At 48.9% G+C, this 15460-nt stretch overlaps 1 protein-coding gene across 1 annotated transcript; it reads left to right on the top strand.

The window, feature by feature from the left end:
* Positions 1-9834: 9834 nt before the first annotated feature.
* Positions 9835-12291, top strand: OR6F1 (olfactory receptor family 6 subfamily F member 1; the record flags this gene model as incomplete). Its single annotated transcript, XM_083877785.1, has 3 exons — positions 9835-9914; positions 10011-10086; positions 11344-12291. The coding sequence occupies exons 1-3, from the start codon at positions 9874-9876 to the stop codon at positions 12289-12291; spliced, it is 1065 nt and encodes a 354-aa protein (XP_083733911.1). The 5' UTR covers positions 9835-9873.
* Positions 12292-15460: the final 3169 nt, after the last annotated feature.

The raw sequence follows: 15460 nt of genomic DNA, 5'->3' as shown, positions 1-15460 counted from the left end.
CTGATCTCCTTCCATCAAGGGTGTGTGCTTACTAATCCTGACTTTACCCCCGTCTATATTTGGGATTCCTTAAGGCCAGTCTTGCTAATAAGGATTGAGGCAAAGAAGGCATTCAGCACCTCAGCTTTTTCTCTGTCCTGTATCACCAGGGCCCTCATCTCAATCAGCAGCAGTCCTACATTTTCCTTGTTCTTCCTTTTGTTGCCTTTGTCTTTATGGAAGCCCCTTCAGTATCATTTGCCTTTATTTCTGACAGCTGAATAAAACCTTCCCCCTTTTTCCCCCCTTTCCACATTCCTGGTACATGACAGGAGAAGGAAAAGTCAGCCACATGAATTGCCCTGGGCTCTGTGTTTGGTGGGATATAGTCAAACTCAGGAACAAGGCCACTTCTTTGAGACAGAGGCCCCAGGATCCCAATGGGAGTGACCCAGACTGACATAATTTACTTTTAATGGAGTATTGCAGTATGTGGTGTGAGTCCTGTGCTGACGCTGATGTGTTTTGATCCAGAAATGCTTGGGCCTCTCATCTCATAATGCAAAAGATGCCTTCATTCAGGAATGTGCCAGAAAATAAAGCAGGAAGCGAAAACACAGTCATTTAAAACAAACCACAGCTCACAGCATTAAATGAGATGTTTTGCATTCAAGATGAAATTGTCAGAAAATGATCACCTCTGGCAGCCTGGGGCAGCAAAGGTCCATGATAAAGGCCAGCTGGGCTCTTTGCTCTTTCATCCCCTTCTCTTGCCTCTTTCTCCTTGGGAGTCTGAAACGCTTTCTCCTTCTCTGCTTCCTCTAAAAGGAGATACCAACTTAATGCACCTCTCAGCTGATTCCAGCTGTTTTCTGATGGTTCTTGGGGCTGTTTGTCATGGGAAAGACAAGTGGGGAGAAGGTTTGAAGTGCAGGAAGGCTGGGACTGTGATCAGTTGTCATCTGGACTCGGAGCCTGGCTGCACAGAGGCTGGTGGCTCTTTTTAGGCCCTGGTGGGATGAGGCCAACGAGCCCTCATACACCTCTTCAGAGCCTATACCTCCTGGCCCTGCATGTTATTTGACTACTGATGTAGTGACAGGCTGCTCCTCATGTATCCCCTTGCTTTTCTTCCTTCCTGCCCTCTCTCCAGGTGCCCCTCATGCCCCAAGACATGTCCTGCACAGAGAAGTGCCAGCCCTGCCATCCTTGCCAGCCCTGCGGCCCCACCCCACTGGCCAACAGCTGCAATGAGCCCTGTGTCAGGCAGTGCCAGGACTCCACCGTGGCCATCCAGCCCTCGCCCGTGGTGGTGACCCTGCCCGGCCCCATCCTCAGCTCCTTCCCACAGAACACTGCCTTGGGATCCTCCACCTCTGCTGCTGTTGGCAACATCCTCAGCTGTGGCGGAGTGCCCATCAGCTCTGAGGGCTTTGGCCTCTCCTGCACCACCAACTGCTATGGTGGCAGTGGATGTCCTCCCTGCTAAAGATGCTGTTGTCCCTCATAAAGCTCCTGTCAATGGCCTCAGATAGGTACCCCAAGAAACTCAGAATATGAAGCTGGAGAGAGGTCATTGTTTTAAGAGCAGCTGATAATCACTGATTTTCCTGCCAGGGCAAACTTGAAGGAATCAACCTGAGGAAGCTGATACTGGGCTCTCTGAAAACTTGGCCAATGTCAACCTCTCATTTTTTTCACTCTCCCCCTTTCTCCCCATTTGTTCTCTTGTGCTTCCTTCAAAACCTGCTGTAAGGACCCCAGAAACAAGCATGCAGGGACATCCTGGACTGTGTCCTGTTGTTGGACAATCAGAAGATTCCTTATGGGAACTCTGCCACAGGAAAAGGGAAGAGATTCTTGGCTGTTTCAGTCCTCTTCATACTTTGAGCCTCTATTTAGAATGACCTAATTTTCACCTTTGTGCACATTAAAAACTTGCTGCAACCTTTCCTGTGTCCTTTAGTTGGTCATTTCATCTGTGCATTGAGTGCTGAGCAGAAAAACCATTGGTTGAGGGGCGCAGGGGACATACTTCATCATTCCTAGTGGCACTGGGGGGTGGGACAAATTGCAATGATTCTTCTTTACAGCACTCCTTCCACACACTGAGACATCATAGGATTTCACAGAATTTTGGGTTGGAAGGGTCTTTTAAATTTCTCTTGGTCCAATCTCCTACAGTGAGTAGTGACACCTTCCACTAGACCAGGTTGTTCAAAGCCCCACACAACCTGACCTACAATGTGTACAGGGATCTTTCATCTCTCTGGGCAACATATTCCTCTGTATTACCACCCTCTTTGTGAAAAATTTCTTCATAGCTAGTCTAAATCTACCCTCTTCTAGTTTAAAACTGTTTCCCCTGCTCTATCACAATAAACCCTGCTAAAATATTTCTTTTAAGCCCCCTTTGCATGCTGAAAGGCTGCAACAAAGTCTCCTCAAACCTTGTCTTCTCCAGGCTGAATGAGCTGAACTGCCTCAGTCTGTCCTCATATGAGAAATGCTCCTGCCCTCAGATCATTTTTGTGGCCTTCTCTGGGCTTGTTCCAAAACGTCCATGTCTTTCCTGTCCTGCGGACTCCAGAGCTAGAGGCAGTATTCAAGATGGGGTCTCAGTGTAGAGGGGCAGAATCAGGAGACAGTTGGCTTTCTGGGCTGCAAGAGCACATTTACAACTCATACCCAGCCTTTCATCCATGAAGGAAGACATCCCTAGTTACTCCACTGCCAATGGCTGTCAGTCCTTGCCTGGCTGCGTCTCACCTCAGAAATACCACTTGGACCTGAAGCACATCATACAATCAGGACTCCTGAAAACTGCTGCTCTCTAGAAGAGAACTGCAGGCATGTGGGAAGCCCCGAGGAGGTCAGCACTTCCACAAGTTCTTGGGGAGAAGTTCTTCTCTTGCTTTGTGTGAAGCTGTGCAGGGCAAGAAGTCTCACAAGCCAAAGAATGGCGGGAACTGGAAATGGGTTAATAGCCTTGGAATGGCCTACATTCCCTTCTCCACTGCTCCTCTCCTCTACCACCTGATCCAGGGGCTGTGGTCAGTGTGCCTGGTCATGGGGAGCAGAGACAAGTTCCCCCTGCAGCACAGCCTCTGTGCTCACCTGGTGCTCCTGGGGTAGGGCTGAGGTGTTCCTCAGCTGGGATCAGCTTCAGCAGGCCCCACACTGGCGGCTGGAGTCCCCTGTCCCTTTGAACACAACACCCATGGGTGAAGCCAGCCCTGGGACAGGGAGTGGTGGCAAAACACACAACAGGCCTTTGTTCTGCCTTGTCTTGCCCCAGGACAGAGCAGCTTTCCTGAGGCCCAAGAACTCTTTGGCCCCATAGGTGTCACAACCCAGCCACAAGTGCACTTGTACCCCAGGCAGAGTCTGTGGGAGTCAGAGCAGAGTCAGCAGGTAGCCCCAGGGCAGGGAGCACCAGGACCAAGACTACCTGGCCCAGTTCAGCCATGGCTGAGCTCCAGCTTGGGCCCTGCCCGGGGCTCTGTGACAGCCCAGGCCCAGCACAGACCTGTCCCAGCTCTGCCCTCTCAGTGCCTGTGTCTGGCCTGAGCTACTCCTGTTCTCCTGACCTGGCCAGGCCCTGCACCACCCACAGCAGTCACAGGATGGGTCCTGTACATGGGCCCCTCTTGAGTCTGGCCTTGCCCTGAGCTCCAGCACCAGTTCTAGCCCTGCCACTCCTGCCTAGCTCCAGCCCTCCTGGACCTCCTGCTCATCTGTAGAGCAGATTAGGGCAATAATCAACAGATACTTTAGGGGCAGAATTTTCTCCTAAGACAGAGGTCTGAGATGGAAAAGGTCTCTTGCATTTTCTCAGTAGAGTGCTACGCCTAGGCACTTCCCTCAACAACTGACTCCCTGAGGCCCGTGTTTCCTCAGGACTGGAGAGCACCAGCCAGCTTGGCACATCTGAACTCTACAAGGTTTTGACTCCTGGGGCTTCCCTCTGAACACTGGTCCTTTTCCTGAAAGAGTCGTGGCCTTTTTAAGCACATTCCTATGGATATTGCTTCCCAGAGGAAGTACTGTGAGATCCCTCCTGCATGGTCTGTGGGTACCACTGTGTCTTTTCCCTGTGCCACTGCCAACAGGGTTTTCTTTGTGAACAGATTTGCAAACTTCATTCCAGTAATCCAGATGAAAAATTATTCAGTGCTGATGCTTTTTGAAAAATATGCAGATGGATCTTTCCCATGACCACAGCTACTCAAAATATGTTTCAGAAGATTCAGAGTAGCATCTCTTGCAGCAATTTTCCCTAATATGTTCTTTAAATAAAACTTACAACCCAATTGGAAGTGTGTGTGTGGTCTTTCAGCTCAGATCAAGTCAGGCTGCTTCACCCTACTGCAATGTATTTTTTAATTGCACATTAAAAACAAAAAAAGTTTTAAGTTTTTTTTTAATACGACTTCCTTCCCCTTGAAGGGGTTGGGTTGGATGTCCTTTTAAATATCCCTTCTAATCTAAACCAACTTACAACTTCATGATTCTATTAATATTTTAGTCTCACCAGTACACATTACAGGGTGTGCCACTGTGTTTAGGGATTTTTCTTTTATTAGGTACTCTGTGTGATACTTCTCAGCCCTCATCAGTCACTTTCAGTTGATCCCAGAAAACCTGGTTGTTGTTCCATGACAGAAGATGTGACAATCATCACAGTAACACTCGAGTCTCTTGGTGTTCTTAGGCTCAGTGGGCCACAAGACTCAAAAGCACACTGGTCTAAATCAAGCAGACTGGACCCTTTAACTGCCCTTACTTGTATAAAAAAATTCCATTATTCTCCCAAGAAGAAATACATTGGTGCTGCCCTTGTTACTCAGGGCACTTGATCCTTCTTACAATACTGTGGATGCTGCCTTTCAGAGGGACTTCGACAGCCTGAAAAAGTGGCCTGACAGGAACCTCCTGCAGCTCAGCATGGGGAAGGGCAAAGTCCTGCATGTGGGGGGGAACAACCCTGTGCATCAGTATGTAAAGCCCTCCTGGAAGAGATGACCTGGGTTGTCCTGCTGGACACAATGAGCCAGCAATGGAGCCTTGCCTCAAAGAAAGCCAACAGTGTTCTGGACTGCAGTGGAAGGAGTGCTGCCAGAAGGTCCAGGAAAAGACTCTGTCTCTCTGTTCAACACTGGTGAGGGTGCTCCTGGAGTCCTGTTCTAGACTCCCCATTACAAGGGGGCTATGGAAGGGCTGGAGAGAATCCAATGAAGGGACAAAAAAAAGATGAACGAAATCTCTTACAGGAACATCTCTCCTCCAAGGAAAGGCTGGGAGAGCTGGGACTCTTTATTACAGAGAACAAAAGGCTTAGATGAATTCTAACAACATATATAAACACATGAAAGGACGGTGTGGTGCTTTGACACTGGCTGGATGCCAGATGCCCATCAAAACTGTTCCATCACTCCCCCTGCTCAGCTGAACAGAAAAGAGAAAATACAAGAAGTTTCTAGAGGGTCTAGATAAGGACAGGAAAGATCACTCACCAGTTACCCTCATGGGAAAAAAACAACTCAGATTGGGGAAATTAACTTGATTTATTGCAATAGTGTCAGAGTAGGGTAATGAGAAACAAACATAAAATCTAAAACAACCTCCCCCCACCCCTCCCTTTTTCTTTGGCTCAATTTCACTCCTGATTTTCTCCCCTCCAAAGGGATAGGGAATGGGAGTTATGGTCAGTTCAACACATATCTCTGTGGCTCTTTTGTCCTTAGGAGAAGGAACTCTCACACTCTTCCCCTATGCCAGCATGGGGTCCCTCCCATGGGAGACAGTACCCCATAAAGTTCTCCAATGTGAGTTCTTCACATGGGCTACAGTTCTTCACAAGTCCTGCCTGGAAACCTGTGCTAGCACAGGCGTGTCACTCACATGGCCACAGGTCCTGACAGGACCCTGATCCAGCATGAGCTTTCATGGGGTCACCTGGAGCCCCTACCTCCCCTCTTCACTGAAATCGGTGTTTACAGGGTTGTTTCTCTCACATCTTCTCCAACCTCTCTTCTGGCTGCTGTTCCACAATTAGGTGTTTTCTCCCTTCCTAAACATGTTATCCCAGAGGTGCTTCCACCATTGCTGATGAGCTCAGCCTTGACCAGTGGTGGATCAGTCTTAAAGCCACCTGGTGTTGGCTCCCCCACAACCAAAATCTTGCCATGCAACCCAAATCCAGAGGGTGCAAGGCAAACAGAGCCAGGCACTTCTCTGAGGTGCCCAGTGATGGGACCACAGGCAACAAGCACTGGCTGGAACACTGGAAGCTCTGCGTGAAACATAGGAAAGACCTTATTGTTGAGGGTGACCAAGTACTGGCTGGCATTACCCAGATGACTTGAGGATTCTCCCTCCTTGGAGCTATTGGAAGGACATACAGAGAGCTTTAGGAGCAAGAAAATGAAACCAAACATTGCAGCCCAAATGTTCAAGATTCTGAACACAAACAAAACACTGGAGCAAGTTGGGAGGCATGGAGGAAAGAGACATAGCATATAATTTTGCAATGGTATCACAGCATATCCTTGGGTGACCAGTCAAGGCTTGAAGTGCTGGGACCAGCTGGGCTCCTTCCTATCAACAAGGCCACAGGCAACACCACCAGTGAGCTCCAGGCCAATCTCATTTTCCTGCACTGTACCCATCTAGCATTTGAGCAGAGGATTCTGCAGACACTGACACATTCCTGCCCTGGAAATCCTGAGGCATCGCAATCTCAGCACTCAGAAGAAGCCTCCATGGAGAAATGCTTATGACATAAGCCAGGAAATGAAAAGGTGGGAACACGGAAAACAAGCACCCAGCCCATGTCATTAGCTGGGATGTTTTCCATACATCATGAGCACCTTAGGAAATTACCACTTTCATAGAAGCCACCTCTGGGCCTGGGGCAACTCAGAGCAACCATAAAAGCCAGCCCGACTTCATGCTCTCTCATCCACTTCTCCTGCCTCCTCTTTGGGACCCAGGTGAGTCTGAAGCTCTTTCCCCTGTCCTTTTCTGGTGAAGGATATGTGTGTCCTTATAGCCTGTGAGAGATCTTTGTGCTGCTGCTGCTGCTGCCGCTGCTGCTGCTGCTGCTGCTGCTGCTGCTGCTGCTGCTGCTGAGGGGTCAGAGAAGAACTAAGGTCTCAGGTAGTGTCAAGGATTTGGCTAAGGGAGATATTTACTGAAGAAATAAGGTGACACTTTGCAGTACTGTGTCAGGATGAGGTTGAAAATCTCTTTCTCTCATTGCTCATTTTCTCCCTTCTGGCTTAATTCTTGCTGTGGGATGATGGACTCATGGCTGATGGCTCCTCACATGTTCCTGTGCTCTGCTTCCTTCCCTTCCCTCTCTTTCAGGTGCATCTCTAGCCCCAAGACATGTCCTGCTACACCCCATGCCGGCCCTGCCAGCCCTGCGGCCCCACCCCACTGGCCAACAGCTGCAATGAGCCCTGTGTCAGGCAGTGCCAGGACTCCACCGTGGCCATCCAGCCCTCGCCCGTGGTGGTGACCCTGCCTGGCCCCATCCTCAGCTCCTTCCCACAGAACACCGTGGTGGGATCCTCCACCTCTGCTGCTGTTGGCAACATCCTCAGCTGTGATGGAGTGCCCATCAACTCTGGGGGCTTTGACCTGTCCTGCATCACCAACCGCTATGGTGGCAGCAGATATCGTCCCTGTTAAAGCCACAGGTGCAGCCCTCGCAAGGACCCCCAGGAATCCAGAAGCTGATGCTAGACTGAGGACAGAGCTCCTGGCCATTGAATTCAGAGGTGCTGAGCAAACAGTGCTGCCCTTCTGAAGGAGGGCAGATAGAGCTCTCTGAAACCATGGCCAGGTTTGCTTTCCCTGCCTTACTCTCTCTCCCACCTCTTTCTTGTCTCCCATACTTCTGGACTGTAAGACTTTGAGAGCCTCTCTGGGGGATCTGCTAACCCCTGCCCACTGTGGGGCAGGCAGATGGATGCCCCACTGGCTCTTCAGTTGCTCTCCAGTGTCTGTGCCAGAGGCAGCACAGACTTTCTGCAGTTGCATGTGGTCTCCCACCACCACCACTGGTAGCCTCCTCTATAGGGGAACTCATTTCCCACTTCAATGACAATAAAGCTTTCTGCATCTCACCCTCAGCCTCCATGTAATCCTTTTTGGTGTCCTTGTCTCAAGTTGCTGAGACCAAAAGGCATTGCCGTGGGTGGGGGAGGAAAAGGTGGGGACACAAGTGGACCATTGATTTTTCCCAGAGGAAGGAGAGGGTGGGAAACACAGAAGTGGGGCCCTTTCAGAGACTGTCTATTGGAGCCGAGGAAGACATCCCTAATTCTTCCACAGACAGCAGGGATAAGGCTCAGCCTTCCAACATTTCTGCTCAGATATGACTCCTTGGTCTCAGAGCATGTCCTGCAGATGGGGAGTACAACCCATCTTCATCACCAGATCTAACAGACTCTTTAGACTCTTCTCAGAGTCAGTGATGGGACATCAGGTCACCTATGAAATTTACCCTATCCCAAAGCAGATGTGCACAGGAAATAGCATGAATCATCTTTCTGGAGACACAAATCAATCAGCTGACCAGTGGTGGCCTCTGAACTCCCCAGCCAGGACAAGCTCACAGCAGGGCCTGCACATGTATGCAATGCATGGCTTGCTTCATTAAGCGATCACAAGTGAACCCACAGACTCCAACACCTCCATCCTATGGCTAAACCCCACATCCATTTCCATGGATAGGACAGATAGATAGTGAGGAGTTGGCTTCATAGTCAGCAAATAGGCTCAAGCTGAGCACTTTACCCCCATCAGCTGCATCTCCACTTCAAGTGCAGGTCAATTTTTTTCTTTCAACAACACTGAAGCCTGGGACACAGGACTTGCAGAAAACGTCTGTGTCAAGTCCAACACCTGTGTGGTGGTCCTGGACAGTGTAGACAGACTCTCTCTAGAGGTGAATCTAACTCTAGATGTCTAGTAGACAAGAAGTGTGTGTATTTTTGTGTATATGTGGTCTAAGCCAGCTGACTAGTTTATCTTGAGTGTCAACAGAAGAAAAATAGGTGTCTGTAAGGCCTGTATTGCCTGATCTTTAAGAGACCATTTTTTTGTAACAATTGGACTAAGGCTTGAGAGTGCCTGTTTCTCTCAGCTGATGATGAATGGAGCAAAGATAAATACCACAGTAGAAGACACATTTTCTGGAGTCACGGGAAAATTTGAACTTAGATCTTTACTTAGTTCTTCACTTCAATTAAAGCTGAAGACAGAGGCCTTAACTGCATTTAGAGTCTCTGAAATGAGGTAGGTAAATCCCTTACTTTACAGTCTCTGCATTCATATGCCCATAGCTGCCTTTAGTTAATTCCCAACCTGGAGGTTTCATGGCCACCGTGGTATCCAGCACCAAATACTTGACAATTCTAGTCTCTTGGAACATGACTATTTCAGACATCTCCATGTCTGCCGAGTTCTTGACAAAGTTCTCATACCACAGCTGCAGGCAGGAGGGAAACACCCAGCCTAGCAATCACTTAGGGAATTGCATTGCTGTTCTTTAATTGGCCTGTGTGAAGAGAGAGTACTATTCATCTCTGACAAGCCCATAAGACCTCCCAGAGGTCAAACTCCCTGGGGCACACCACAGGGAAAACAGAAAACAGTCTCCTAGGTGTGGCCAGCTGGTGCTTCATTGTGTTAATGAGGTGGGTGTGGGGATGTTCTTATGCTAATGATGCTGGCGACTCTCTGGTGTATGATCTCACTATATGAAGCTCAGCTGAAGGGTTTACACTTTGTGTGTGTGCACACAAAGCTCCCTTTAGTGGAATTACAGTGGTGGTTGTGAGAGGGAAAAGATCAGGAGTGGAAGCTGTCAGACACTACTGGATGGAGAAGAAACCAGGTCAGGCAGTTGCCATCAGCTTGAAGTGAGTCAGCAAGGGGAGAGGTGCTCATCCACACACCTTCACCTGACTCCAGAGTTCCCCCCAATAAATCTACCTCTTTCCAATGCTCTCCATTAGCCAAGGGGACCATGGCTACCTTGCGAGGACGGTGCATGAAAAAATGGCATTTGGATCATTTCCACTGGCAAATCTGGTGAGTGAAACCTACCCAAGACAAATAGCACAGACTTCCAATGCCTTGCATGTTTAAGGAGAGCTGATTTAAGAGAGATTTCTTTACTCTTTAAGTACATTCCTGGTATATATTGCTGTGGAGTAAGATAGGAAAGAGATGATTCAGATCATGATTTTGTCCATCTGTCTTCTACATCCACCTGAAGATATGTTCTCTCTAGAGAACTGATCAAGAATCTTCCCTTGTCTGCAGGAACAGTTCAGCAGAGCTACCTTTAATGAGATTCAATTCAGAGGATTTTGCCATCAGTCACTGAGGCGGAATATCTCTGCCCAAGCTGAGATGTCTAACATCCAGGTGCTTACTAGACTCCTGCCTTAGACTTCAGAGACAACCTGGCACTTCTAGAGGGCTTTTAGCCATGTTTATAAGACAAAATGAGTCATGTCTCCCTCATGTTTTTTCTTTTTCTGTGAAGAAAGAAAGGGGGTAAGCTGAGGAGCTGAGACAGAAATATTCTCCCTAGATATTTCAGCTTGGTCAGCAGAAATCCTTCCTGTGACTCTGACACGGCAAAATTGCAAAGAGGTGAATCGTATCCCTAGTAGCTATGCTGAGAAGCAGACATCAGTGGGGGAACTGGAGGTATTTGCAAAAGTTTCCTGTTCTGAGGCTTGGAAGAAAGCAGCTATAGGAGATCTTGAGTAGTGACTGTCATACTAGCCTGCTGCCCTGTGTGGCTGCAGCTCAGTCTCAATCCCTTGTAATAAACTGACATAGAAGAGGTGGGAAAATCTCTTGCAGTGTCATATTGTCATGACAGTCTTTGTATTCCTCAGTTGCATTTGCTGATACCACACCTTAGTATTGCCTTCCTTGGAGACTACAGGTTATGCTATTCTCTTCCAACTTGTAACAGCTTTTCCCATAGCTGGAGTGCCTCAGCCTGTTGTCCATAGTTTCCTAAGTGAGATTTTCATCTCACAGAAGTGACCACATTCCCCATGCTGTAAAGGAGGTGCACGATCTGAGAAATACTTCTCCAAGTGTTCATTTGTTGGGGTACACCTGATTTTCAGGGTTAGATCTATTTGTCCAATCATGTTTCATAAGGGGAGGATTTCTCTGAAAATTTTAATACAGGATAAATACCATTTTCCCATGCTGCGCACCAACTGCATTTTTGAGGATGGTAATTGTTTTTTTGCTACTTGTAGCATCTGAAGGACCAGAACAAGCATGCAAATTTTCACGGAAACTTTTCTTTCTTCGCAGACGGACCTTGACATTTGGAAGGACATGGCAAATGGGACAAGTGTGGAAAAATTCATCCTTCTTGGCTTCTCAGGCACATGGGAATTCCGAGTCTCCTTTGTGGTGGTATTTGCCCTGATGTATACCCTGACAGTAATAGGCAATGCATCCATCATAGTCCTTGTGTGGAGAAGCAGTAACCTGCACACCCCAATGTACTTTTTCCTCTGTAATCTCTCCTTTCTGGAGATCTGGTACACTACGGGTGTTGTTCCCAAAGCCATAGGAGTCATGCTGGGGACTAGCCAGACCATCTCGTTCAGTGTCTGCATCCTCCAGTTGTTCTTTCTTCTCTCTCTAGGCTCCACTGAGTGTTTTCTCCTGTCTGTCATGGCCTATGACCGCTACTTAGCCATATGCTACCCCCTGAGGTACAGCTCCCTCATGAACAGTGTTCTCTCTGTTCGCCTGGCACTCAGCTCCTGGATGGGAGGCTTTTTGGCCATTTCCCTGCTGGCCTTTCTGACATCCAGGCTGACTTTCTGTGGCCCAGATGTCATCAATCATTTTTTATGTGATATAGACTCCTGTCTTGCCCTCTCCTGCAGTGACACATGGCCTGTGGAGCTGGCAACCTTCCTCATATCCATAATTGTTGTGGTGGCCTCCTGTGTGGTCACCTTGGTCTCCTACATGTACATCATCTCTTCCATCCTGCGGATCCAGTCAGCCCATGGCCGGAAAAAGGCCTTTTCCACCTGCTCTGCCCATCTCAGTGTTGTCACGATCTGGTATGGCTCCACCATGTTCCTGTATGTCAAGCCATCAGCCCAGAACTCCCTGGATCTGAACAAAATCGTGAATACCTTTAACACAGTGGTAACTCCTTTGTTGAACCCCTTCATTTACACACTCAGAAACAAAGAGGTGAAGCTTGCTCTGGGACGGGCTTTGCAGAAAAAGTGGTGATATTTCACAGGGCATCAGTTGAACAAACAGATTCATCCCCACCCTCCCATGACTTTTGCCCTGCAGAAGATCCCCACTGAAGTGTAGGTGTGCGTGTGCATCCCATGCAGTGAGAAGCCACCAATTCCCCAATGAGCTCATACCACTTTACAGCCATCTCTGGCTGGGCTGAGCCTCAGCTCTGCTGCTCCCACCACACTCTGTTCATTCCCAGTGAATTCAGAATGCCTCTCAGTCCTTTAAAGTGCTGTGCTTGGAAAGGGTCACGAACTCTGCCCATAAATGGTCCTGTAACAGAGCCGGAGGAGTGATACTCCTACAGGTTTCTACCCTGGTTTGCCAAGTGCTTCATTTTGTCAGGGTTTGTCTGAACCTCCTGAAGAAATCCCAGCAACTTTAGGAAACATTGCTTTAGGAAGTAGACATATGTTTCTCCCTTTAGCCTGATCTTTTGTGATGTATCTATGCCACGTTCTTGTAGCTATTTCACCAGATCATACTCTGATTCAAGATAAAATTTGGCAGTGTCTGATATCTCTACCTATAGCCATTATTTCTAGCATAAGACTGTAAACAAAATTTCCATAATTCCTCTTCTTTCCTCTCCTTAGTATCTGAATTTTCTCTTTCATTTTTAATTAAAGTTATGCAAAATGTTGTGCTTCATACTAGATGTGTCAGGGCATTTCCACATCTAAAACCCCACATCATTTTTAGCACTACATTGTTCCACCCATTTTAGGCTTTGTTGTGGAAAAACTTTAATGTGATTGGCAAAGCATTCAAAGTGCAGATCTGTGGAAGGCTGGCTGAGAAGCAAGTCTCTCTTTACACTCATTGGGAGGATATTAGCACTTCCAAACAGCACTGAGGCTTGGCACTTAGTCTTGGATCCAGGCCAAGGCACCATTGCCCAAGGCACAGGCTGATTCCCACCTCTGTCAGCTGTGCTCTTTTTCAGTGGGATTTGGAAAAATGCCTGGGACAGCAGAAAGAGTCTGAGACTGGATTTATCCTCAGACAGACATCACTGCTTGTCATTTCCACCTAGGAATGATGCATTTTGGAGAGAATTTTATATTTGGAGTGTTGAAGCCCTTTACAATCCTTGAAAGCAACAAAAAGCAGGATCTGAAATGTCCAAGAAATCCAAGACACAGCAGAATGCAGGACACTGAGACCTGCTGTGAATTCCTCATCAACATGGGTTAGAGCCCTCTGAGATAAACAGGGACTTGCAAAGCCTCACACAGGGCTATCAGAGCAGGGCAGTGTCACTTGGAAGAGGCAGGCTATCCTGGAACAGTAGCAGAAAAACAAATGAGTACCCTGAGATTTTTCAGGTGAAGGGGATGATACTTCATGAGCAACAGATTCCAATTCAAAGGGTGGGATCAGCACCCCTGAGATGAGTTTCCATAAGAAGTGCTGTAGTGGGTTTACCTGAAAATAGGTCCCCAGAACCCTACCTTTAGCTCATGGGAGGAAAGAGATCACTGAGGTGTTACCAGCTGTTGGACAGAGAAACTGGTGTGGACTAGAGAACATGGGAGCTCCCTCCAGCACTGGTGATTTCCCTGAAAAGGAGAAACACGAAAAAGAGTGGGACCACTCTCTGGCAGTGGATGAGTGCAGGAAGAATCTTGTCCAAAGTCTGGCTGATGACTGTTTTCCACTTGCTGGTGCAGGGTAAGGAAGAGCCCTTCCCATCTGAGGTTTCTGCGACCACAGTGGCAAAACCATAAGAGCAATTGTGCCTCCTACCAAAGGCCTCATTCTTCAGCTGTGGCCATCAGTAGAGGCCCGTGGAGATGAAACAGGAAGAAGAGCCAGTAGGCTACTTGCTCTGAGAATTCTGGTTTTTTTTTTAAGCAGAGAACATTGACAAGGCTAGTTTGGCTTGTTGATGCTATAACCTCCAATAGATCTGCCCCAAGTCAGACTGTTTTTATCATCAAAATCCTGGAATCTAGAAGCAACTGTGAAAGTCGCATGAGTATGTATTTCACAGCAGCACAGCATCCACTTCCAGGGATGGGGCAGCCAGAGTTTCTCTGGACAACCTGTCCCAGGGCCTCATCACCCTCAGAGGGAAGAATTTTTTCTTAGTAACTAGTATGAATCTATCATGTTTCAGTGGGAAGCCATTCCCCCTTGTCCTGTGACTCCATGCCCTTGTAAAAAAGTTCCTCTTCATCTCTCTTGGATTCTCTTTGGGCACTGGAATGTGATTTAAGGTATCCCCAGAATCATCATCAGGCTAAACACGTTTGATAAAAATGAAATTTAGAATGTTTACCTTGTGATGTAACAGTGAAAGACCACCTCCGTGGCACCCCTCAGACCACCTTAAAGGCAGACCTCTGGGGCGGGAGCCCGTTCCCTTCGGAGACGCTCGGCGCTGTGCCCCCCCCACCCCCAACAGCGGAGTGAAAGGGACCAGTGGAGCCGCCGGCGCTGCCGCCGACGGAGCGGGAGGAGGAGAGGCCGGCCGTTCCCCTGTGCTGGCACGGGAGGTTCCAGACCCCCACGGCCGCCGCCGCCAGAGCGGGGGAGAGAGGGAGGCCCCGGCCGCCCCCCCCAAGTTCGGCGCGGGGAATCCCAGCCGCCCGCGGCCGCCGCCGCCAGAGCGGGAGAGGGAGGAGCCGGCCGCTCCCCCCAAGCTCGGCACAGAGAATTCCAGCTGCCATGCCGCCCGCTCAGCTCAAGCCCAGCCGCAGAGAAGCCCCAAAGCCCGCACATGGCTCAGGCCGCCCGCAGCCGCTGCCACCGGCACGGCTCCAGCCACGGAGCCGCCCACCCCGGGCCGGACCCCCCCCGCCGGACCGCCGCCCCGTTTCAAAAGAAAGAAACCCACGCCCGCCACGTTCCACCCCCACCTCACAAGCCCTGGCCCGAACCCCCGCAAACGTTGCCGCCGCTGTGAGGCAGCGTGAGACCCCCGAGACGCCATGACTACTGCAAAACTGCCACGCAGTCGCAAGAGTCTCCAGCCGCCCGCCCTGGCTGATCCCGCATGCAAATAAAAGACCCCAGGTGCATCTCGGGATACCGTTTAACACCAAAAACCCCTTATAAAATAAAACTAAGCAAAATTGAAACGTACAAAAACCAATGCTAGGCCGTGTAGACCCTAGAGTATCGAAAGAGCTGATTTCTCCGGTTTTAC

This window comes from Zosterops lateralis (genome assembly GCF_965231275.1).
Source record: "Zosterops lateralis genome assembly, chromosome: 24".
Lineage (NCBI taxonomy): Eukaryota > Metazoa > Chordata > Aves > Passeriformes > Zosteropidae > Zosterops > Zosterops lateralis.
This window is presented reverse-complemented; position numbering and strand designations above follow the sequence as displayed.